The sequence below is a fragment of the Scardinius erythrophthalmus genome (genome assembly GCF_964197995.2).
Source record: "Scardinius erythrophthalmus genome assembly, chromosome: 22".
Classification (NCBI taxonomy): Eukaryota; Metazoa; Chordata; class Actinopteri; order Cypriniformes; family Leuciscidae; genus Scardinius; species Scardinius erythrophthalmus.
In genome coordinates this window covers 17367516-17394325 of record NC_138242.1, presented here as the reverse complement: position 1 = coordinate 17394325, position 26810 = coordinate 17367516, and the positions used below count along the sequence as shown (strand labels likewise).

Here is a 26810-nt window from a genome sequence, read left to right as displayed (position 1 = left end):
GACCTTAAATCAGAGGGGTGACCAAAGGCTCAGTTGAAGTGTGTGTGTGTGTGAGAGAGAGAGAGTGGATGCGGTTGAGGCGCTCTCAAGAGTTTTGCTTCTTTACCCAGCATGCTCAGCCAAGATAAAGTAAATAAACAGTGCAGGGTCGAGGGCCAGGGCTCCCTCACCCTTAAAACAAAACACCACCCCCATCAAACACCCTGCCTGAGGAACAAAGAGAACAAACCAGCCGCCGGGCCCCGTTCCACTGACATCCGAGCGCTGCTGTCATCTACACTCACCACAAAGAAAAAACCCTTCAAGAAGCTCAGCCAAAAAATGCCAAGTCTGTGATTTATTCCCTCAAACAAGGAAGCAGCTTTCTACATTCTTCAGACACAAAGCGGGTTTAAAAACACACGCATGTTGAACCCAGACTTCGCGATTTTTGTCCAAATATAATCTGGTGAATTAAACGAGCAGTTGCACAAGTAAAATGAAAGCATGAGATCATTGACGAAGCCTGAGAATTTCAGATCGCCGTATTTCCCAAATTGTTTGTTTTGAAAGTTCAAATATAGCTTATGATGGTTTATATTAAAATAACAAATACAATGACCACAGAAGTAAACTAGTTCTTAATTGCATGTTCATAACCCTTTTGAACCTGCTAAATTTGCCATTATGTATTAGTACAATTATCCTATAAACAAATGCAAAAATTTTGATTTAACATACCAAATATATATATACGTACATATTTTTGTATTCACATTTTGTATACATTACACAAAATATGACATGCTTTACATGCACTACAAAACGTTTGGGACAGTAGGTTGTTTTTTTAAGAAAATACTACTTTTATTCAGCAAAGATGCCTTAAAATGAAGCATAAGACATAAATAAATAATGTTGCAAAAATATTTCTATTTCAAATAAATGCTGAACTTTCTAGAAATTAAAAAATCCTAAAAAATGTATTACAATTTCCACAAAAATATTAAACAGCACAACTTTTCAGAGCACCATGTTTCTTAAACAAGAAAATCAGCATATTAGATTATGATTTCTGAAGGATCATGTGATGCTGTAGAGTGGAGTTAAAGATGCGTAAAATTCAGCTTTGCCATCACAGGAATAAATTACATTTTAAAATATATTCAAATAGAAAACTATATTTAGTCAAATAAATGCAGCCTTCTTTCAAAAACATACATAGGGAATTTTTGAAAACATGTTTCTTAACTTTCATCAACTTTGCTATAATACATTAACCTCACTTAAAGGGTGGTTTCGGCAAACACTTAATTAAACCTAACAATGAAACATTTCTGAAGGACAAAAAAACCCTTAAGAAGTGTCAATGGACATTCTCGGTGCAACTGGTTTGTAATCCATGCCTGTACCAGCCACATAACTCAGACAGCTGCGGGCCGAGCTGAATGCCTGCGAGGCCTCGACGATCATATTAAAAAAAGAAACAATTACTCTGAACTCTGAGTTCCTCGAAGCTGGACGCTGTACCCAAACAGACCCCTTTTCTGTGTATTTTTCTAAACTTTGCCGCAATATTTGCCTGTGTTTGCATTCAAAATACATCACTTACCCTTCCGAATCTGTTGGCGTAAGATCCTGTGAGCAAGGAATGGAAAACGATGATTGTTTCATCCAAGTCCCAAATGAACACGCGCTGAGAAAAGAAAGAGCAAAATCAATGGCTCACTCAGCATGCAAGATGATCTGATTGTCAATAAGAAGGGTGCATGGATTCATGTGCCCTGGGAATGGTAGATACACAGCCCTGATGGTCACCATAGCACCCCGCAACTGCGGGAAGAACCACCACCGGACCATCCATCCATCCCCTGCCCCTGATGCATTAACACAATCGATACCAACAAACTAATTAACTAGATTTGTTAACATGCTATGATGTCAGCTTGCTAATGGGGCCGAAACGTTCCTGAGATTCAGATCATGTTAATGAAAAGACCACGACCCGTGATCTGAACTGTGCAGCTCAAATATGACCAAGATATAAATAATGCATATCTACATGATTCAAAACCAATCTGAATTCAAATTTTGAGCTCTAAGTGTTTTTACACGCACAACTTAATGCTGACAATTATCAGAAATCTGTTCATTATAAAAACTTAACCATGCAAGAAAACTGTTTATAAGAGATTTGAAATGATCTGGTTTTTCTTTAGTCTTCATGTCGAAACATGTGATGCGCACACTAAATAAACCGACAGAATGCCTATTAAGGTGTTTGCATGCAAAGCGAAGCATGCAAAACAAAGCTTTCACCAAAAAAAAAACTCTGTTTAGGGCATTTACATGTTGTAACATGTAAAATTGAGCATGTAAAAGCACACTTTAAACATGTCGATGCATTGTTTTTAAGGTAAAGCAGAGGGCAGAACTGACACTTCTGGATTATCAAAAATATCTGGATGGTAATGAATTCTATCACTGCCTTTCCTGCCTGTCAGATACACTGAGAGAGCGGCAGTGGTCCAATACCTCAAGGTCAGAGTCAGGAGGTGGGGACGGGTTATTGTTCCTCCTTCCCCGGCCACGTGACTTTCCATCCGAAGCTCGGCGCAATCGATCGGATTCTGAATCTTTAATGGGCGTTGATGGACTGTGGATTGTACTGTACTCTCCTGCAAGGAAAAAAGAAAGGCAAAAAGTATATCAAAAGAGGAAAATAAAAAAGGCTTTCACCTTCACATTGTGGCTGGATCCGTTTACCTCATCTGTAGATGCTGCCCACATGCTCTAATATCATGCTGTTTATCTGATCTCCTTATACCCTAGATACCATTTCAGCTTTAGTTATGGCAATGGGGGTGTTATGCACTATATCATCCTTTCTTAATTTTGGGTTTACAAGCTTTTGGAAATAAAGGCGTGAATGAAATTCACGCCTTGGGGATATTTGGGAATATTTAATTTAATTAATCAATCAACGATACTATTGATCAGCATTACCAAACGTGGACGTTCCACTAGAAACAAACATTGATGTATTGTTTTATTACTGTGAAGCTGCTTTGATACAACCTATGTTGTGAAAAGCGCTATATAAATAAACTTGACTTGACGTGACTTGAAATACTGCATATATATTATAATAGTTTGGTCCTCGACTTTGATTGGCTGAACATCATTTCAATAGTGCAGATACATAGTCCAACAGCACTGAAATGTTGCATCGTTTGTATCTGACTATCTGCGTTTGCAGCTTTCCAGGGCAAAATAATTAAAACAATAAAACTAAAATTAAGTATTTTAAAAGCTACAAGAGAATTTGGGCATCATCATAATGAATATATATTTATAAAAATACAATTTATTATAAATATATAATATTATAATATATTTTTATGAAATATAAATGTATACAATTATAAAAAAGTTGAGATATTACATTTTTTAAAAATCATTTTCAAAGTTTAACTTAGATGACAGCACAGGTAATCTAAATGTACTCACAACAATACTGATATTAAGTACATAAAATAACTAAACAGTGATAAGCTACAGAAGTGTCACATTGTAAGTAAAAACATAGACAAGTGGAAAAGTACTGGCAATTTTCTGGCAAAACTTTTCCTTTAATCTCTGGTTTCATAGACAAGGCTTAAGCTAGTCCCATACTAAAATGCATGTTTGAGCTGTCTTAACAGAAAGCAACTTGCACTGACACATCTTAAAATATATCAGTGCCATTGTTTTGTCTCAAGATGCACACCAGTAATGTTTTATTTTTTATCTAAGGCACATTTATAAAAGCTACTTAAATGCCCTAATTGAACTAAGGCCTAATCCTGGCTTAATCTAAGCCCTGTCTGTGAAACCGGGCCAATGTGTAATTCAAAATACAGGTAAAACTCTTGTGAAAAATCATTGCGGGGAACTCCAGTACATGTATGGACTTATTTTAGTGCACCACCAGTGTTTAGTGTTTCAAAATCAGCCAATCACATCTTGTCTTTGCAGCAACTTTTAGGACTTTTTTTTATCCCCAACCTCTTTTTCCCCAAACTGAACTCTCTTACCTGCCGGCGGCTCTGAGAGGGCCTGGCTTGTGATCGCTGATGGAGGTTCCTGTAGGGTGTAGGTGGCAGTGGTGGAGGGTGTGGTTGGGCTGGTGTTGTTACTGGTCATGTATGGAGAGGTGTAGGGGCTACTGTTGTAATACTGCGCATACTGAGTCTGGCCAAAAGCTGGGTAGGAGGGGTAGTCCTGCAGAAAGACATCAAGGCGGTAATGTGAGATAGCAGCACACAACGCTGCTACTTTACAGCGCAGATTCCAAAACGTAAATGTGAACATATGTCTCCTGTGTGCTACATCTGGACAGCGATCTGTCTTCACTTTTTTTCCCCTCTGCTTGTGGCATAATTCATACGCGAAAAGAGCAAGAGGTAATCCTTGCGTACAGTGGTCGAGACATTTAGAGTGATTCATATCATGTGAGTAATATGCGAGCGTACACATGTTCTATAAAGACTTACAGGAGGAAGGAAAAAAAATACTGAGCACATGTGCCAAATGGAGGAAATACAATTTCAACGTGTGCTACAGACTAGATAGTCAGAGATAGAAATTCAATTACAGCTACCTGTTGTGTACTATTAAATCCAGTTGAGTTTGTGAGGGAATTGCTTCCAGCGTACAGCCCTGAAGTTGTTGTAAAACTGCCTCCTACAAGAGAAAGAGACATAATGGTGAGAAATCACAATGCAAAACACACAGAAAGACTGAATCAAATGAGGCTTTGGCTATGTCTACATTAATCAGGATACATTTGAAAACAGTGTTTTCGTTTTAAAACGTTCTTAGTCCACTCACTCTTTCCAAAAGTTTCTCGTCCATACTGAAACATCGAAAAACACTTAAAGGGATAGTTCACCTAAAAATTTTAATTCTGTCATCATTTACTCACCCTCAAGTTGTTCCAAACCTTTATGGATTACTTTCTTCTGCTGAACACAAAATAAGATATTTTGAAGACTATGGGTAACCAAATGGATAACATAGTATGGGGGAAAAATACTACAGAAGTCAATGTGGCCCATCAACTGTTTGGTTACCAACAATGGTCAAAATATCTTCTTTTGTGTTCAACAGAAGAAAGAAATTCATCTAGGTTTGGAACAACTTGAGGGTGAGTAAATGATGACAGAATTTTCATTTTAGGGTGAACTATCCCTTTAAATCATATTGCTGTGCATGCATAAAACAATAAAATCTCACTGAGATGATACAAAGAGACAAGACATATTAAAGTTCTCCATTCTTTTGGCTCAGTCATTTTATTAGTAAAATATCCCACCACTTACTAATGCGTCAAGGTTGCACTCTATTGCCTTATGGTCTAAAATGCAATTGTGTAAATTTTCTGACATATTCGCAGAAATGTCATATGAAGATTGTGCAAAGTGAAAAGTATCAACACTGAAAGTGAATAGAACACAGCAGAGACATAAGGCCAATTCACACCGCACAGACAAACTGCAAAAAAACACATTTTTGGGGTTTGTCAGATCTGTCCTGTTGAAGAGGACAGTTATTTTTCATAAAATTCTAAATCCAACAGTCAACTTGTTTGTTGGCATTTTTCTGTGAGGTGTGAATTGGCCTACAGTATACAGGTACAAGCATAGATATCAATGGGTAAATATGTGCCACATGACTAAGCATGCGTCATAGTTTTGCACAATCCACACTACAATGTAAAAATGGTGTTTTCTAAGTTATGCACTTGGGAAAGTGTCTTCAAAAAGCATCTTCGTCCTTTTGCAGGACAAAAACTCTGCCTCAGTGTGGACAGAGAGCCAAAACTTAGAGATAATTATGCTTTTCAAATGTATCCAGATTAGTGTAGACACAGCCTTTGTTTGCAACTGATGTAAAAGACATAAATGACATTTTTAAATTGAAGATGGGGGCTGAGCCAAGCATGACCTAAACTACCTCAAGCGAATTTAAGACAAAGCCTTGCAGGTACTATAGGGGCATGAGGGGTTGTGTATGTGTGTGTGTGTTGGTGGGTGGGATATAACAGCGGCTCTATCTTTTCTCTCTCCATATCAGTGATTGGATCTTTGCTGATGGTCGGAAAGAAAGAGGAAAGGGGGTTGGGTCTATTATTTCATCCATCGCTACCTTTACAATGACAGACACAGTGCCACTGTTGTGACCGAGGGGGAGGGAGATGGGAGGTCTTTTTTACCTGACATCCTGCCTCAATAAATATGCATATCTGTCTTCTTTTCAAGCTGCTCAAAGAAGCACCTTCTGGGTAATTAAATCTCTCTATGGAGAGATAGCATCTAATGACTTAATAACATACATGACATGAGTTATAGGGGCCGGGACAGCCTGGAGGTACGTTGTGTTTCGAGGTGTTTCTTGGAGTCAAAGTACTCAAATCACATTGAAATTCTCAAGGGGGGATATTCTGGGTTCAGTACAAGTTAAGCTCAATCAACGGAAAATTATTTAGAATTGTCACCCTGGGTTACAGTGAGGCACTTATAATGGAAGTGAATAGGGCCAATTTGTAAACATTAAAATACTCACTGTTTCAATAGTATCGCCATAAGATGCAAATAATATGTCTTAACGTGATTTCTGTAAATAGCTTACTAACCCCGACAACATAACCCAAAACCCCCCAAATGACCGTAGAACAGTGTTATGCTTTTACTTATCTTTTTTTAGATGTAGCTTTTATTTTTAGCATTTAATTTTCATTATATATATTAACTAATGAACACAACCTGCTGCTAAGAGTAGTGGGTTTACAGCATTCACAACATGAAATGGGCACAAAATGAACTCAATGTGTTTAAATAAAAGGGTAACTGTACAGAAGCTATCAACAAAAAAAATAAACAGAAGCACAGTCTTTCATCTTCCGGTCTTCTGGAAAATGTGTGTGTGTGTGTGTGTGTGGGGGGGGGGGGCTTCAGACTGTAACAAACATACAACAGCTTTACTTGTGGACTACCGTCTGGCTCAACCAGCAAGTTTGTTTCTTTTGTTCCAGTTTTTTCTTCTTCTTTTTTTCTGTTAAATAACAGCAAGAGGTGCTCTAAAAGCTGTTGACTTCCTCTCCAGACTCAGGCCGTCATTTAAAGCGAGACGCATCAAACTCCCATTGCACAACAAATTAGCTAAATCCACAGTTCAAAAAGTCATAAAAGCCAGGACTCGTAGGAAAGCAGTTGACTCCAGAGAGAGTCCGGAGCCACATAAAAGCCAAGCAAGACCCCCTCCGGTCCCAAAAGAATGACTCCATGCTGGGGAGAGGCCTGGTTTTTCCCAGGGGCAAAAAAACTCCCCCATTCCTCCCCCTTCTCCGCTCTGTCTTGCTCCAGTTAGTTCACTCAAGACGAGACACTGGCTCTCCTTATGGCCTCTCCAATTGGGAGTCCATTTGCTGTGCTTGATCAGTCCTCTTGCCATGGGCTATGTCTATCATCAGTGCACAATATTTGTAGCAGAAGTTTTGTAGGCCTCTCCAGGGAGCAAGCGATCAAGTCCAGATGGGCTTCTTTAAAAAGCAGTCTGCTGCTCCTCTCACACGGTGTGCAGAATGGAGGGAGGCACAATTGTTGCTGTAATTATCATCTACTTTTAGTGAAAAAATCAGCGAGACATGCCCCTCTCTTGCTCTACTCTTGCTTTAGAGCCGTTATGTTTATGAAAAAGGAAGCAAAGCTCAAACAGGTGTGAAACTGGAAAATTGAGTTTCAAAAACTGAGTGAAATGCTGTCAAGAAGATTCATAGATGTCATAGAGCGAATTAAAGCTCAGCTAAATCACAGAAAATTTATTAATTAAAGCTCATGCTTTTAGGTTTCATTTATTTATATTCAGATTAATTCAGACAAAAATTATTTATTTATATTTATTAATGTAAGATCATATGTAAATCAGTATATTTATTTTTATTTAGATTAATTCAAAAACTTTTTATCTGTATTAAAGCAATAAAGTCTCTTCTACTCACCAAGGCTGCATTTATTTGATCCAAAATACAGCAAAAACAGTAATAATGTGAAATATATATTTTTTAAAGTTAATTTTTTTAATATATTTTAAAATGTAATTTATTCCTATGATCAAAGCTGAATTTTCAGCATCATTACTCCAGTCTTCAGTGTCACATGATCCATCAGAAATTATTCTAATATGCTGATTTGCTGCTCAAGAAATATTATTATTAATATCAAAGTTGAAAACAGTTGTGTACAATTTTTTTCAGGATTCTTTGATGAACAGAAAGTTCAGAAGGACAGCATTTATCTAAAATAGAAATCTTTGTAACATTATAAATGTCTTTAATGTAATTTTTTATCAATTTAATGCATCTTTGCTGAATAAAAGTATTAATTTCTTTGATTTCTTTCTAAAAAGAAAATCTCACTGACCCCAAACTTCTGAACGGTCGTGTATAATGTTACAAAAGCTTTCTATTTCAGATAAATGCTGTTCTTTTTAACTTTCTGTTCATCAAAGAATCCAAAAAAAAAAAAAAAATGTCAACACTGAATGATTTCTTGAATAATAATAATAAATGTTTCTTGAGCAGCAAATTAGCTATATTAGAAAGATTTTTGAAGGATAATGTGACACTGAAGACTGGAGTTATCATGCTGAAAATTCAGCATTGCGTCACATGAATACAATATTCAATATTCAAATAGAAAAGAGTTATTTTAAATTGTAAAACAAATATTTCACAATATTAAAATTATTACTGTATTTTGGATCAAATAAATGCAGCCTTGGTGAGCAGAAGAGACTGCTTTTGAAAACATGAAAAATCTTACTGATCTAAAACGGTAGTGTACAGTATATATAAAATTACATGATAACCAGATTAATGAATAAAATCAGATTAATGAATGAAATAATCACAATATTTACTGAGAAACTCAATAATTATAAAATTTTGGCATGCCGGTAAATAATTTAATAGACATCACAAGAAGTAGCTTTAAAAAAGTCAATATATTATTTGTTTTATTTCCATAAAATTAACAAAAGCCTGATCACTGACACCCGAATTTTGATACTGTCAGAGTGTTCAAATTACCATATTATCGCACTATTTTGTGATATTTATGATAATCCCACAATATGTGACGACTCCAGACCTCATCATTTTAAGCCAGGAAGGTTCTTCTGTGTTACATTTCTGGATCGTGATCAGAGAAAGCCAGTGCCGTTCCATTAGACATGAAAGAGCACTGTAAAAACATTAATTTAATTGTATTCCCTCTGACAGCTGGGTGCAGGCTCGCTCTACTAGGGTTATGGGACAGCAGTTGGTATATCGTATAATGGGGGGTCTACATTTGGCTACTGTGTTGAGACTTTTCCTCTGAGTCCAGACCTGCCTAATCGATGAGGCACAGAGAGGAAGCCAATAGAGACAGACTGGCCTGGTTAATGGTCATCTGTCATCTGCTCTTGCAGTTAGTGGCTAATGTGTTTATGGCTGAATGGGCTTTGAAAGGAAAAAGGAATTTTGAAGAATTTTGAAAGACATGGTCTTATTTTTTGGAAAAGAACTGCGTGAAGATGATCATTCGGTTTGGAAATTATGGCATAATTTTCATTTTTGGGTTAACTATTCCTTTGAGGACTATTCATACCAAATTTTTACTCTACATCCTTATGCATCGCTTTCTGCCAGGACTTTTACGTGCTTTTCCCAAATAACGGAAGTGACCTCGACCTCGAATAAACTCCTGATGTACTTACAAATTTTCCAAGGCCTCGTTTTATGAGTACAGAACTTGTACTACTGTATAAGTTTGGTACCATTCTAGGCATTATTAGTGGGGTAATTTACGAGATACATCCTTGGATCCATTAGCGCCTGCACTAAGCCATTCAGCTGATATCTCTAAATAAGCTCTAACTTTAATAATGTTCGACCAACAGAAAAAAGGCTTCTGGGGGGGGGGGGGTGTTTGGCTCGAGGTCATGGTGCAAAGGACCCTAGGCTGATTTAACTCCGAACCATCCCTTTAACATAACATTTTTAAATGAAACAAAACATCTCTACAAACTCCTAAGTCCAAAATATCCTATTGCGATGAGCATTCAAGTGTTTTTATTTGACAACTAGGTTGATTTTTTTTTTTTTTATCATCTGGTTGCTAAACAAGGTCCTTATTCCCAAAATTATTCCAAAAATGTCTCAGATTTGGTATCAGACACCTTGTGAATAGATTTGATGCACACTTTGGGTTCTATACTTTCATGACATTTAGTCTTATTGGACTTGAACGGTGTGAACAGGCCTTTAAACTTCTGCGGTCGGAACAGGGTAACACTTACAACCCTAGTGTTGAAGCAGCATCAGCAGAAACAGAAAGTTTCTACTTATGAGGCATGGAAAAGAAGCTTCCACAGACCACATATGTCACATTATTTATTGTGAGATGCTCTGGAGAGATTTCAAAAACATGGAGATGTTTCTACTGTCACACATTATTTGGAGATTAGAGAGCTCAAACTAGCACTAACTGTTGGAGGCCCGAAGGAAAACACTAGAGGGAGAAAGACGGGAGAAACGGAACGACAGAAAAAGACTGTTGGCTTTGGAGCTGGGACAATGTCTCAGAAAAAAAAAAAAAAAACACTGGGTGGCAGGAAATTTGCTTGATGCACGTTTAATTCCCAGTACGTAAGTGTGACTTCCATGAACTGACCTCAAAGACGAGAGTACTTGAGAATGTACATGGCCAATTGCGAAGGAGAAAAAGATTGGTCTTAAAGAGGAAAAAGGGATTTTTTTCCCATCTGTGTTGTTTCTCTTCAGGCTTAACGCAAAAAAGACTGTGTCCAACTACAACCTAATAAAACCATCTGCTCGGGGATGTTATGAATTGGTCCGTGTCTGCCATTAATTGTGTCCTCTTTTGAAGGGGGCCTGAGAGGAATCACGGCTCTATTTTGTCACTCCATTGGGAAGAGCAAAAAGGGAAAAGAGAAGAGGGTGATCCTGACCTTGCATCTGGTAACTGTAGGGTGCTTGTCCCGTCTGAGGCGTAGAGAAGCTGGAACTGTAGCTGAGGAAACCACTCTGGCCTGGAGACTGGGCCTGGGTCAATCCACCCTCTGTCTTGATGCCTGCCCACAATGGACCTAAATCAGTTAGTGACACCAGAGCAGTATGATGCACAATCCTCAGTGTTACTCTTTCCACTTCAATCAAGAATGAAAGATAATGGTGGCTTGTTTCGCACAGGGCCATGGTTCAAGCAACCTTTGCATTGAAGAGTTTGGGCCAAACCCAGCACAGATTTCCAAGAATTTGCTGGTCGGAGTTAAAACAAACCTGTTTTTTGATTAGATTGAATCAGGCCCAATGAAGGTTTGCGTTTTGCTTCCACTCAAACAAACATGTGAACTCTCGGGAGCATATTCGAGATTGTTCTACCTAAACAACATTATCTGTGCGCATATTTTCGCAAAGGTTTCACAACGTTCAAAACCCTTGGAAAAACATTTCTAGCTTGAGTTGGGTTCAGTGTGTGCACGATGAACTGAAATCTTTATATCTCCCATATCTGTCGAACTAGCATGAAATTAGCAACTGTCAGGAGGAGTCACTGAGTCTGCAAATGCAAAACAAAAGGTCAGCAGAGTCCCAAGTTTCGACTGAAGGTGGGAAAAGGAGCTACTAAGGGCTGAGGTAAGCGTTAGCATAATCTTAGTGATCAGTACATTATTAGCTAAGTTTTAGAATGAATCTTAAAGCTACATGCTAAGTATTGAACTAAATGCTAAACTGCGCCCCATTTTATGACTTTCAGTTTAATTAAATGCATCAAAGGAGCCAAGAAACATTAAATATTGGCCTGTTTTCACCAAAGGAAGGAAATATCTGAAAAGTGAGGTATGCACAATAAACCTGGTAGTAAGGTTTAAAAAGTTAGGTAATGTAATGTTCGCTAAGTAGACTAGACATAATTGACAAAAAACATGAAAATGTTTATAAAGATGTTCAAATTTCCATCACTGTCCATAAATAAATTAAAATACATTTTAAAAAATGACCAAAATTCTGAAACATCTGCACACCTTTTAATAAAGTTTCCATCATTCCATATCAATGTATTGTATTGTATTTTTAGAGTATGGCAGAAAATACAGAAATGGGTCCCATATATGGGTCTTTATATTAGGTGTCTTTAACTACTATGTACTAACATTTGAATTAATCATTTGACACAATGCACTTATTATGTACATACATCCTTTTACAGAGTATTTATATTATTATAATTACCTGCATTTAATTACATCTGTAATCAATTTCTGTAATTACAGGTATGATTACACTTTTGACCCTTTCTTTCTCTGTTAACCCACCCTTAAACCTACCGTTACCACCAAACCTGTCCCGAAACGTATCCGTATTCCACCTCAATAGCAGCACAAATGTTTTGCAATACAACATCAATACAATAAGTACATTGTAGTTATTTTTGGATGCAAGTACATAGTGGTTAAAGACACCTAATATAAAATGTGACCCAGAAATGTTTTGTAAGGGTTGGAGTTCATTTGCTTGAGTGAAAAGCAAAGCCCAACCAAAACCTTTAATGCATAGAAAAGAATAAGTGAATCAGTTACCATAGGCTGGAATCCCATAGGGCTGGACTGGCTGAGAGTACGTGCCATAGGCAGCAGCCTGCTGCATTCCTGTGGTGTATTGCGTCTGTCCGTACGCGGCCATATTTTGGGCGGAAGGAGTCGGAAGAATGTGTGGATAGGGTCTGCTATTTGAGAGCAAAGTAAGAGAAAAGGGAGACGTGTAGTTTTACCCAAAAGCCCAAATCGTAAAATTTGCTCAAAGACAAATTCTGTGTGATTCTGCTACTTAATCATAAATATTTGGCCAAGCTGTGAAACGGAGAAAAATCTAGCCATTAAGCAGCTGATATACATTGCGAAAGAAAAATAAATCACAAGGGAAATTTTCGCAAGATAATAATTACAACAGATTTTGGAATATGCAAGCTGCAGACATCAATGAAAACAAAGCAGCCGGAGAGTCCAGAATCTGGCAGAAGGATCTAATTAAAGGCCCAAATGAAGTTGGATGCTGCTTATTTTTTAAAGAAAAATAAAAGAAGCCTTACTTGGAAGGGTAAATCTGGGGAGAGAACTGGTGAGTTTGTCTTGGGCTGAAGCCACTGGTTCCAATGGCTGTGGAGAGTTGAAAAGAAAAGAGGCAAGCACATTCAAACATTAAAAAATAAGGCAAATATTATTCTTTGCCAACAGAACTTCTGGAATCCAAGGAAACAGTAATTACATTGCGTTACACTATTTATTTCACTAACCTTATTTTAGGTTGATAAATTAAGAGCAATAACGAAGTAAAATAATCAGGTAATATGTGAGCGTTTTTCTGCTGACTTGTATACATAAAAAAAAAAAAAAAAAAATACACAGGATGGAAAGGCCTAGTGTCCACAAACACGCACACACACAGAGCTGGGAATGATGTATAGCTGTGCACACTGGAGGGTTTAAAGTGGACTGTACAATGAGAAATCATCAGGCCTGATTGCAGGTAAGTAGTACACATAAGGAGCCTTCATTAGACACATACCGGCCCTGTGGTTCCCAGCCCTTAATGACGGTGTGGAGGGCCATTCAGTTAACTCACACAAACACCACAGAGCAACATGAGATCTTTTGATGTGCCAGTGAATGCATGGCTTAAGTCTGGGAACTTGCGCTCAAATTGTAATGCCCTTAAAAGGTACCTTTCACGGCAAACAATATAACATGAAAAAAACCTTTATATAAAATACTGGATTTCATAATATAACTAAATAATTTATTATTATTACAGTAATACATTATATAATACAATTATTTTTTATTATAGAAGATTATTTTTTATTCTTTAATTTAATACTGTAATATAATTGACACTAAAATACAAATAAATATACATAAAATAAATGTCATTTTCTAAATAATTTATTATTATTATTATTAATTTATGTTTAACAACAACAACCACAGCAATTATAATAAAACAATATATAAAGAAACTTTTAATTGTAAGTATTCATTTTTTTATTTTATTATTATTATTTTTTTAATAATCACTACTAATAATATTATTAAGCTGGCTATTGCCATTTATAGATTGCTAGATATAAGCCTAGGTCCTTTGTGCATTCCCATTTGTAGGGTTTGGATGTCTTTCTTTTGGGTGAAGGTATTACGAATATTGTGATTATCTTGCCTTTTGTGAATAATTGTCTGTGACATCTAAAGTAAGGTCTAGTTAAGTAGCTCTTGCTCAATGTAACTGTATTCTCAGTGCCCTGAAAACGGGGTCTTTTCCACCACACTTCAGCACCTGGTCTGGGCAAACACCAAACCTCTGCACAACGGCATCCCCTGAGTATAAAACAGTCTCAGATGACTTCATTTCATTCATATTCTCCGAGATAGAAGTCCGAGCCATGATTTATATGAGTCTAACATAAAGGTATCAGGTACTTAGTCAAATAGGTAGGGAAATAAGACAAATTAGCAGGAATGTAATACTCCATGAAGAGTTTTTGCATTTGCTTAGTAAGTAATGTGAGGAGTCTATAACATGGAGTAGATCTATCTAAATTTGTATGCGCAAGTTTGAAAATAGACCATTGAGAGTATAACGTTTTTGACACGGTGCAAGTGAGCTGTTTTTTTTTTTAGCTCCAAAATGTTCAGTTTCTTAGAAATAGAGTAAAAACAGGCACTTAATATCAATCAATTTACACTTCACGTCTTACAGTTATCGAAATTAAATCTGGTCCAAAGTTCTGCGGTTTAGAAAGCCATTTCACAATTTAGGAGACTTAGTTTTGAAGCATGCATCTAAAAGTGTGAGGGCCACGGGGACGGGGTGTCACTCGATTAGGGCCGAGAAGGGGGCTGGGAGGGTCATAACTCAACGCCTGTTGGCATGGGAACTGAGACAGAGCCTCATGCTACTAGAGCCCAAGCCACAGGGACACTTCCTGGGCCTCTGCTTATCAGTAACCCATCTCTCGGATCATCTCCCACCAGTCAGCTCTACAGCTTTGAGTGTGTGCGTGTCGTACCTGATCCTGAGAAGCTGTCTAGAGAGCCGTCTGCTACAGAGGTGGCGATTTCGCTGCTGCTCATTGGCTCTGTTTTAACTGCAAACAGAAGGAAAGCAGAGCATTTGTGGCACAGCACTACCAACGTCTGTTGTCAGTCACACTACAGGCAAATGCCTCTCTGCTTGTAAAATCAACATACTTAATCTCAAGGTAATGTGCAAATTTAAAGCATAGCAGAAAAACAAACTTCTGTAAATGTCAAAGTGCTCATCCAGATGGTTTCATTGGCTTACAATGTGAAAGGATCATTAGGAGGTTGGGTTTTGTAAGGGTGTAATGAACTGGGGTTTCTATTGAGATGATAATAGAGCTTTCAGGTTTCGACAGTTCTGTCCTAGCTAACTCAGAGGAGAGGCCAACAATTAAAGCTAATCTCTTCTACAAATAAGACAAGGACAATTCCCTTCCAATACACACAGCTCTGGTGTTGATTTAAGGACAACAGCCATAATAACCATTCTTATTTAAATGCATAAACCTCTCCAATCTACTTCTGACAGAATGACATGAAACAATGTTCAAAAGTTTGGGGTCAATACGTTTTCTTTTCTTTCTTTTTTTTTTTTTTGGAAAGAAATTCAAACAAAATATTTTTATTTCCAATTAATGCTGTTCTTTTGAACTTTCTAAAACATTATCAAGGTTCCCAAAAAATAACTAAGCCACACAACTGTCTTCAACATAATAATAAAATAATAACATAAAAAAAATAATAACATAAAAAAATTTCTTGTGCAGCAAATCAGCATATTATGTGACACTGAAAACTCGACTAATGGCTGCTGAATATTTAAAAATGACCAAAAAATTATATTTTAAATTTACTGCAGCCTAGGTGAGCATTGGAGACTTACAAACACTAAAATCTTCCCAACCCCAAACTTTTGAATGACAGCATACATATGGTCGTTGTTTTTTCTAATTATTATTAGGAGTATTACTTTTTCTACATTGAAAATTGACCTTTTATTTAATGCCAACTGATCTATTCTAAAGGGTTAGTCACTTGATATCTTACCGGAAGGGTTTTATGTAGCATCAAGGGAAAACAGGCAAAAAAAGGTGGAATTTAATGGCAGGAATAAACTGTGGAATGCATGGACGTGCAGCATAATTGATATGTCAAGGCAATGCATGGTGTTTAAAAAAGTGTTTGACCCAACCGCTCGAAATACAATGAGGGCAACCGGGAGACGATTTCACAGCGTTTAGACAGGCCCGGATCTTTGAAATGAATCCATCTCTGTCTCAGGAGGGGGTGGGGTGCAGGTTTACATTTATGAAAACAAAATTCTCTATGTGGGTACAGAGTCATGCCCACTGAAATCCCTCATGTCTGAGGTAGCCATCAGCTTGTCATGTCGAACATGTTGCAGCTATGCTCTCCCTCAAAGGAACACATGTCGATGGGGAGCGGTTTGAATACGTACCAACGCTCCCCCCACCCCTCCTTCTCGAAGGGATACGGGAAAATAGTGGCACGGCACATGCAGAAACTAGTGCAGTCAAGTCTTATCACATACCACACATAACCATAAAACCGTCCTGCAGAACATCAAATAAAAAAGCGAAATGCACATTACGCGTGCCCACAGCTTTACCATTCATTGACAGAATGGAATCAAAGCCAAAAAGTCTCAAACCATGCTTTCAACAGATTCACCATAACACAACACAGAATGCCAAACAAGAGTCCAAATGAAAGGCACAATAGTTGAAGAGATGTGAACACATCAAATTGGCTTTTCACATTCGTGAATGTAATCAGATTTGAAATGTTAGGATTGCCTCAGAGTGAAATGACTATAAAGCGTGTGTAGTTTCACATATGACGCCAAGTATTGTCCTTTCATTGTTTCGCCAGAACTGCACAAACCTGCAGCGGACTGTGAACTAGAACTTAACAACCAGTCAGCTGTGGTAAGCATAGTGATGTTATCACCTATAGGGAGAAAGAATGGGACAGGACACATGACAATCTGCACTGTCACAGGTTGGGGCTTATCACTACAGAAATGGAGAAAAACCACAGTCAAGATTACATTATGTAAACTACTTCAGAGCTGAATAAAATTCTTATGGGCTGTAACATGATCTGTGAAAACACAGAAAGATCTACAGTTTATACAGTGCACCTAAAAGTGCACTGTTGCATAAAAAAGAATTTATTTAAAAATTTTGAATTTAAATATTACAGCAATAAAGTTGAGGTCAGGGAAACAGATTCACATATATTAATTATTAAGAATGTTAATGTTTGACCAGATTACAATAGCTAAATTGGAGTATAGCCTATAAATGGAAAGACATGGCAAACATATTGCATATCCATCAGAGCAAAAAATATTAGATGTTATAACTTTTCACAAGAACATAAATGCTATACAAAGGGAATGTGCATGTTAAAAACAGTGTGTTGTAGCACAGTAATGAAGGTATAAGACCAACGGGATGCTGAGAAAACGTACCTTCAGTGCCATTTGGTGTCATGGAATTGTTATTTATATGTGAGTTGTCGATGTTGGGACCGTTCGGGGACTCACTGCTTCCACTTACTCGGCTGTGTGGACTAGCTAGATCCTGCATTTCCATAGACCTGAGAGGAAGAAACACACAGACAGTCACATGCTATTGAATGACACACACCCACACACACACTCAAACTAATCAACAGGAGATCTGAAATATGAGTGCTCACTAAAATAAATATTAATGAATTGCATTTACTAAAAAAACAATTAAATAATACACTTTTAAAATGAAAACATATAGGCTAATACATACAAATACGTCTAACCACATTATTGGCAATTATTTTTAAGTACCGGTAGCTAGAATATTCCCCCCCCCCATTTTAGCTATACATTATGAACAACATACAATTACAGAATGACAGCAAAAAATAATGATGAGAATAATAATAATACGAATAATTATTATTATCATTTAAAAAAAACTACATTAAACAAGAACATTCCAGCAGCTCTCCAGAGAAATACGCTTAACAAGGACCTTCCCCTGAGGCACATCAAATGACATTTGACACAAATTTAACAATTAATGAGACATCTGATGATTGATTGACTTTCTCATTTTAGGCATTAAAAGTTAACCACCATTGGCCCTTTAGCGCACGCTGCAATTTTCATACGTTCATTTCCCCCAGCGATCTCTGATCTGAAGCAGCAAGAGCCGGAGCCGTGTGAGAGAGATGTGTGATTGCGAGGCCTCAAACCTCAACGAGAGCGACTGAAGAGTTCACTAAAGCATGCTGTTTGCTCTGGCGAGCGTCTTAATTGTTTCTTTGTTTATGTACCGAGGGCCACGCCACTGAAAACATTATTCTACTGGCTCCATCGCGCACTCGCGGGATTTTATTATGCATAGCAAATGGAAGGTCAGGCCAGTGTGCGTCTGCGGTCGGATGTATGTTATGGGTGTTTGTGTGTGATGTGAGCGTGGCCGCAAAACTAAAACACACATCAGTCTTCAGAAAAGCATTATTGCGCTAATTGCGCCAAAAACATTATGCCTTGCGTGCCGCTCTGCCAGAATCAATTAGGAATGGTCGTGTCCCTGCTATCAACAAACATTTGGATTTTTATGAATAACAAAGAGGAGGAAACAAGAAACGTTTTATCAGCGTAGATTATCATACCTCTTTTTCTTGATCGGCTATAAAATATCCGTTACAGCTGCTCGCAGTTAAAACAAGGGAAAAATAATCCATGCCATGGAGATGTTAAAACTTGACTTGCTTTTAAAAATAACGTCAGTTTCTGACACAAACCGTATTTGTCAAATGTTTTCCTTTTCTGACACTCCTAAATCCCTCTGTCCTGTTTCTTTCACACTTCCAGCAGTTTGCAAAAACTTCCAGACACTTTCTCCAGAAGTTCTGAGCGTTTCAACGCTGAAAACCGGTGCACTTTGCTAAACAAGTGGTTGCTTTTCAGTGATGCTGCTGGCAGCAAATCAACTCCCTCTTACCTGAAACTGGACGGACCTCAACCATCTGTCAAACAGTGTTTTTCACCCTCCCTCTCTCTTTTTCTGTCTTTCTTTCTTTCTTTTTCTTTCTGTCTTTCCTTCCACCTGCCAGGACCCTAAAAACAATATCGCTCCTTGTTATTTCAGCTCAGTGTCTCTGTAAAGAGCCATCCGTGACACAATAGACGTTGTCTGAGAAAACATTTTTGTTATTCTCACGCAGAATGGGAAGAGAGGAGTCGGTGGAACAGAGAGGCACATTGTCTGTAGGCTCAACCCCTCCACCGTTGTTTCCTCCTTCCAGGTCTTCCCTCCTCCCGGCCGAATGACGGAAAGGTGATTCATCATTGGTCTACGACAGCTGCAAACTGGATTAGTCCTCCCCCAATCAACATGCAAAGCGGCTTAGCCAAGGTAAGCAGGAAAGGGAGGGGTGGGTGTTTGGAGGGCGGGGGGGGGGTGTGGGGGGGGGGGTGTTTTGGGTGAGCGAACTGGGGGCGCCTGCTTGAGGTCTCTGCCGCTGTTGCCTCTGGAAGTGTATGGGGGGGGGGGGGGGCTGTGAGAGATGGGACTTTGTTGAACAGAAGCTAGTCAAGCATGACACCCCTAGCATCTTTCATCTGCAATTGACACTATCTAAAATTTATCTACACTCCCTCTCCAGGCACACTGACAGTTCTTAATGACGGTCAGGGGGATGATTGGGACTTCGCCTGAGGGTTTAGGGAACACCGGACCACTATAGATACCATCCTGTACAATAAATCAGAGTGGAGTGTATTGAGTGCATCTTGTACAATAAGTTGAATTAAAACATTTTGAGTAAATTGCAAGCTATATAACAACTTTGGATTTACATACAAAACTATCAAATATTATCTTTACATTGTAATATTATTCTCATATAGTAATCATTATGAGCACAAGTTGTAATTGCTGCCTTACACGTTTGTTGTGTCTGCTTACCTGCATAAATGACATTAACTATTAACATTACATATATTAAATTTTAGCTGTATATTTCTGCCACATGGGCATTACTTTGACACTCATCTCTGGCTGATAACAGAATATTTATTAATTGTTAAAAGCACTGAAAAAAGCATTTTCTGTAAAGCTGCTTTGATACAATATGTATTGTGAAAAAGCACTATACACTGTAAAAAGGTTGCTGCCTTACATTTTTTAAGTTCAATCAACTTGGATGTTTAAGTCATTTCAACTTAAATTACATTAAATTGACTTAAAAAATGAGTTGAGACTTGTATAACTTGAAAAAAGTTGAAAATTGCTTAACTTATTTTTGATGAGTTAAAGCAATGTATAAACATATGTTGTCATAACTTATTGATCATATTTTTTTTTACAGAATATAAATAAACTTGTATCTTGTATAATAAGTTGGAGTGGGACGTATGGGGCCACATATGTTTCATTTGACACTTCAAATACCACTATCACTCTTATTTTTTTAGTCGACAATTACATTTGCCGTCCACTTCTGCACTGATACCTGCGGCGTTATTTCCCAATATCAGACCGGAGCCGAATTGTTGGATCTAGGTCACAGTGATCCGGCCTTTCCACCAAAAATGTCTGAAAAATCCCTGCATGAATTTTTAATGCTGGGCTGTTTTCATGATGTAGTAACCCGAGCTTGTTTGGTCTTGGTGTATTTTTCACCCCCCCTCTTCTTCACAATGGCCGAGTCGTGATGAATAATGGTCAAGTTTTTCAAATTTCTCTTTCGGTCTTCTTTCTCTTGGCCCCGTCTAGTCACATTAACACACTTTCGTGCCCTAAAGTCGTTCCTTACATCATCCGAAGCATGGGAACATTACGCTGGCTTTCTATAAAAAGTTCAGCGCAAGTTGTTTCATTGCAAGAAAAAGGGAGATGAAAGAGGGAGAAATGAAGACCTTGCCACGGCCTGCGTTCAGCGCCCTGAGCTTACGAAGCATTACGCATACCGGTCTCACGGCAGAGCCCCTCATCCAGCAGGTGATTTTCACCAGGTGAACAGGGAGGGGCTGGTGGGTTTTTAAAAGCAAAAACAAGCCCTTGTCCTGTACTGCTAAATATTTATCGTTTAAACAAAAAAAAGACGAAAGAAGTGCATTCAGCATCTTTGATGTGTGCTTGAATTCAACCTGAACTGAGCTGTCTTTGAAGCTCTCAGGAACAAAGAGCTGCGTTGGAAGTGTCATCAAAAAAGCCAAACTCGCTTCACTCACGACTGTTTGCACGGCTTTTTGTCTCGCTTTGCTTATTTCAAGCGCTGCGTTTCCATCGGCAAACACCGCCGGGCTTTTAACATTGATCATTATAGAGCACGCGGGCTGTCTGAGCCGCTCTGGCACGGATGAGATTCACCTGAATACTTAAGCTCTGATGTAATAACACATATTTGGAAGCATTTATTATTGCATTTATCTTTTTGTCAAATATATGAGGTGTACAATTTAGGGAATAAGCCAATCATATTTTTCAAATTCAAAAATTCATAATGAAACGGTTTATCCTGCTTGCTTTCCAGCCACGGTTTACAAGATTGTAATTTTATAAGGCAAGACATGCATGTTCCTTTTTGAATTTCATAGATTATGCAAAACATGTGTTGTAAGTTTCTAGTTTTGAAAAAAACAACGCTTTAATCAAAATAACTTTAAAACAACTAATCCCAACTTAAGCTGGTCAGCTGAATCCACATGGTGGCCCAGGAAAAATAAATCCACATGCAAAGAATGTCGATGTAGACAACAATTGAACACAGATGTGACTAGAATTAGACACAGTTTACAAAATGCTACACTTCACTGGACTCTGTGAGCATAGAGCAAAGAAATGTGCACCACCAACAAAACACTGATTACCATATATATATATATATATATATATATATATATATATGTATGTGTGTGTCTATAATATCAGGCTTCATTTTATTGCAGACATGCTTTCAAGTTTTTTTTTCCCCTCTGTAACTGAATTATGGATTTAAAATTGTGAATGTACTGAAATACTAATAATGCATTAATAAAGTGTGACATGAAAACTATTCACTCAGAATAATCAATATGTATTGATACATGAGGCCCATAATATTAATTATCAAATTACACATTTATGCGCAAGCGACTTGGACACGTACTTTTAATTTTTTATTTAAACAGACCGTTTCAACTTTTAGAATTTTGTGTAATTAAAATGTAAATTCCGAACACATGCTGTGGTTTGTTGATGTGCAATTTGTCCCTTCCATTTTGTTCAGTCTGACATGAAGCTCAAGAGATGGACAGCGCAGCTACATTAAATCTTTTAATTCTGAGCTCTTCAACCCTTAAATTATTTCCAGAAGTCCGTCCGCTTTGAGAGTCCATCAGAGAAGATTTAAGGTACACATCTGATCGAATTCTCCCCACCGCAGTAACAGGAAAAAAAAGCGATCACACTTCGAACACGTAAATTGTTACTGAAAACCATTACATTTTAATGCATCCTTTATTTTATTGTTTTCTTGCCTTTTAATTTTGCATTGTAAAAAGTCTGCTCTACAAATTAATTTAATCTTAAAAAGAAGAAGAAAAAAAACTAGAATAAAAACTGATTTTTATTTGTTTGTTTTCATGTTACAGTATTTATTTATTTTCCGCCCATTTTCTTTTATTCACTACACTAAAACCTGAATCTACACATCCTAAAAGCAAAAAAAAAAAAAAAAAAAGACACTCAGGTTTAGCTCATCCTCTGCTCTCCTGCTTAAGTAAACGAACTCCTTGATTACATGTAAACAAACACAAAGGAATTGTGAATGTAGAAGAGCCGTGATCAATTGAGCTTCTCAGCCCTTATTTCCTGCTCCCTGAGCGACGTTTTCCTGAGTCCAACAGTGGCATGTTAACAAAATAACATTCTACTGTATTTAGTAAACAGCTAATCGCCACAAACCATTTCCGCTGTCTCTATCTCATAAACAGTGGAGCGCAGCAGTTTCAATTAACCCTGTGTCTTTCACCGCGCGCCGTTTCCAGCTCGGCCGCACACACACGGAACGCATTGGGCCTTCGGCAAACAACGGCACGTCGCGAGGCTGAACGCATGAGGGCTTATCGGAGAGAGCTTAATGCTGTCAAACTTATGCCTTATTAAAACAAATACAGTGTGTAAACAGTCCAAATCAAGCAGCACATTATGAGCTAATTAGATAAGCAGGGTTATTGTGCGAAAGGAACACAGAGAGGGCGGCTGGAGGCAACACAGTGCTCACACACTCCGGAAAAAAAACAATGCGAGTCGGAGAAACAGCTGCCGTAGAATGACTTTTCAATTATTATAACATAAAAACATAATTAAACGCCTTTTTTTTTTGGTGTTTATTTACTGGACAAAAAGTGAAACAAGATATCTGTTTTGAGAAATATTTAAGTCCTGCATAATCACGCATTTAACCGTACAACACTTCATGCTGGATACTAAAAGAAACTGCATCCCCGGATAGAAAACAACACTTCCAAAAATGTACGGGGTGTCTTGGTTGTGGTGACCGTCTGCCGATGTCTTACAAGACAGCAATCTGCCTGTCTGTCTTCCCTAAAACATTCCTCCCTGCAGCAGATGGCATTGGATGTCAACTGCTAAAACTGAACTGGTTTTGTTTCATTCTGCCAGCTGAGTAGAATCTTGGGTTTTACTTACTGGATGGAAAATTATGGAAAACTTTATTATCTTAGACCTAAAATGGGGTCATTATTTACAATGCAATCTCTTATTTCAGTGCCTCGTACACCTGTTTTAAAGTACCAAAAAAAAGGTGGTTGTCACCTGAGGGCTCAGGAGATGCAAAAAGGTGAATTCGAAAAGGGTGAAGGTGTGAATCAGGTGTGTAAGAGAGAGACAGAGTCACTGGGGATTTAAATTTGAGCGGCAAACAGCGACATGATGCTTTTAGTGCAGTATTAAAGACTTTAAACTGCTGAATTTTACAGGAAGTTATATGTTAAAAAAAACTGTGAGTGTACTTATCAGAAAATTTTAAATAAAATAGAAATTTGTAGGAATGTTAACTCAACATACTATAAAAATATAGCTTTTTTAAAAATAAAATATGAAATTCTTATTTATGAACTTTTATAAATATGTTTTGGAAATTGTCAAGTCAAAGTATACTACAGCAATTTTCACTTTTAGGCATTTTGCAAATTGCTATTTTAGTCTTTTATGAAATTTAACAAAGTTAACACTATTGAGGTTTTAACAGTAAATTAGGCAAAGTTTAAAAAAATATATTTGGTAAGAGATAAATCGCTAATAACTTTGATAGAATAATTTGTCAGAGGTTTCAAATGATTTTAATTTTGTCATTCAAAAAACTCCTTAACTGAGGTTCATAAAAATATCAAAAGGTGTGATTTCAAAAAGATGTCTCAATTTAATCTAGACCTCGATTATGTAAAGTTAAGACACACAGCTGCATTTAGCCATGTTTAAAACTGGCATAAAAAAGTTTAGCACGGGACACGTAAAATAACATGTGGAAGCAAAAGCCATTACAAGATAATCAAAATAGTACTCACTACAATTATGGTAGAATCCTTGCACTTTTTCTTTTATTCCTCCTTTTTTTGCAATCTTCCGTTGAGTGTCTGTCTGTTCCACAGCAAATAAAGAACTTAAAAAAAAAAAAGAAAAAAAAAGAAACTTCTCTCTGAGTTGACTTTAAATGCGCAGATTAGCGATAAAAGACAACTTTTTTCTTTTTCATTTTAAGGGTGAAAAGTCATGGAGCCCCGTGCTAGATCTCAAGAGACAGACTCCGAGCAAGAACGAGAGTTGTCCGATTACTGCTGCAGGCAGTGACTAGCTAGTGTCTGAGGAAGAGAAAAAAAAAAGAGAGAGAGAGAGAGAGCCGGTTGAGAGAGCGAGAGGGAGAGAAAGAGAGGGAGGGAGGGAGGGAGCACGCAGTTTGAAAGCGCAGAAAGTTGCTCGCTGCTCTCTCTCTCACAGGAAGACTTTAGTTTGGAGGAGGCACTGGGGAGTTTTCTTCACACCAGTCCTCCATATGTCATTCACTCACAGCTTTAAGCAATATAGCCTTCCTCTAGATTGTATCAGTGATCCTAAGACAATGAAACGGCAGATCCTGCATGCATCTCTGCTAGTCTGCTGGATCCCGTGGCTCTGCACACACACAGCCCAGGGGCACAGCTTTTTTCATTTTCTCTCCTGTTTATTTTTATTTTCTTCTTTCCACAAACCGGTTCTTTTTTTGTGGTTGATTCTTTTGTGGTTTGTCCTTGACAAAAGGATCCTAGTAGGTATGCATTAAGTAAATATAGTTTGTAAATGATGGAGCTGATTTTATTGGAGCAAACTGGCTCGTCCGATCAGCGTTATAGTGGAAGCCTTCCATCAACAAGTAGACCTCTCACTGCTGTTTGCAAGGTAATGACTGCCGTCTGTCTGCTCCAGCTTATTACTTCATTTGTTTCCAAAATGTACCTTCATCCTTCACAACGGAATACTACCAAACGCAATCTATTACATACAGAAATACATACATAAGACAATCAAAAATGTCTCAAATCTCAATTTAATAGACCTCGATTATGCAAAGTTATAGTATATATTTATATAAATAATACACATAACTGCAAACTATAATGTTATAGTTAAATACAAATGTAAAGTAGATCTCAATTTAAAAAAATATATATTTTTTTTTAATTGACATCTACTTTACATTTGTAGTTTGCAGGTATGTGTATTATTTATATAAATATATACTATAACTTTGCATAATAACTTTCTTAAACTTTCTTTTATGTACTAGCCTACAAGTAAAGTAAAAATTTTAAATGTTTAATTTACCTATAGAATTACAGATGAAAGTTTACATTTTCATAGGAACACAAAATGTGGAGATCAAATTGTCAGATACGCTAATATTTATAAATGATAGTTTAATAAGCGTCTAAACAAATTATATAATGAACAAAAGCAGCATGTGCCTTATTTTATAGACATACAGGCCTATATTAAAAATATATATTTGCATTCATCTATTGATAGGCCCTAAAGACATAGTCCTAAATATTATTCTAAATATAAAAGAATAGCAGAGTCCACACCACAACAAAAACGATAACGACACAGAGAAACGATATCGTTGGAATCGCGTTCAGAAAAATTTGTTTCCAGCTGATGAACCATTAAACCATTGACAGTCAATCAGAATCCATCCTGAATTTGAAGAGCTCCAGCATTTGAAGTGGCAGACGACATAACAGCAGCGCGCTTATAATAAAGATAACCTTGTCATCCATGCTAATATCGTTATCATTATAGTTATCGTTCTTGGTGTGATCGGCCCTAAAAATAAGCTAAAAAGTGGTCAAAAAGACAAACCAACGCTCACAAACTCATTTACACAACTTGATGATGTGTGATGTGATGAAATGAAATGGACTTGGCAGCCATATATGGGACAGCAGGTCAAACCTCTGCCGTCCTCTTCAGTATAAATAGACCCGAGCTTGACTTTTCCTCATCTAGATGTGGCGCACTACTAAAGCAGTTGTCATGCAAATGCACAGGCGTTTACGCTACAGATGTGCCTACAGGTAAAAGCCG

General features: G+C 37.5%; 1 protein-coding gene across 3 annotated transcripts in view; it reads right to left on the bottom strand.

Moving 5' to 3' along the window:
• Nucleotides 1-25035, bottom strand: part of eya1 (EYA transcriptional coactivator and phosphatase 1) — a 44388-nt gene extending 19353 nt beyond the window's left edge. Inside the window, exons 1-11 of one of the 3 annotated variants that reach the window (XM_081352212.1) lie at nucleotides 24755-25035; nucleotides 17660-17787; nucleotides 17068-17133; nucleotides 15150-15227; nucleotides 13176-13242; nucleotides 12667-12812; nucleotides 11035-11157; nucleotides 4622-4704; nucleotides 4056-4242; nucleotides 2515-2657; nucleotides 1592-1675 (exon numbers count right to left, since the gene is read on the bottom strand). In XM_081352212.1, coding sequence (XP_081208338.1) covers nucleotides 1592-1675; nucleotides 2515-2657; nucleotides 4056-4242; nucleotides 4622-4704; nucleotides 11035-11157; nucleotides 12667-12812; nucleotides 13176-13242; nucleotides 15150-15227; nucleotides 17068-17133; nucleotides 17660-17783 — 1101 coding nt within the window. In that variant the 5' untranslated portion in view covers nucleotides 17784-17787; nucleotides 24755-25035. The remainder of the gene's footprint in view (nucleotides 1-1591; nucleotides 1676-2514; nucleotides 2658-4055; nucleotides 4243-4621; nucleotides 4705-11034; nucleotides 11158-12666; nucleotides 12813-13175; nucleotides 13243-15149; nucleotides 15228-17067; nucleotides 17134-17659; nucleotides 17788-24754) is intronic. The other 2 variants (XM_081352213.1, XM_081352214.1) reach the window with 2 other exon arrangements.
• Nucleotides 25036-26810: the final 1775 nt, after the last annotated feature.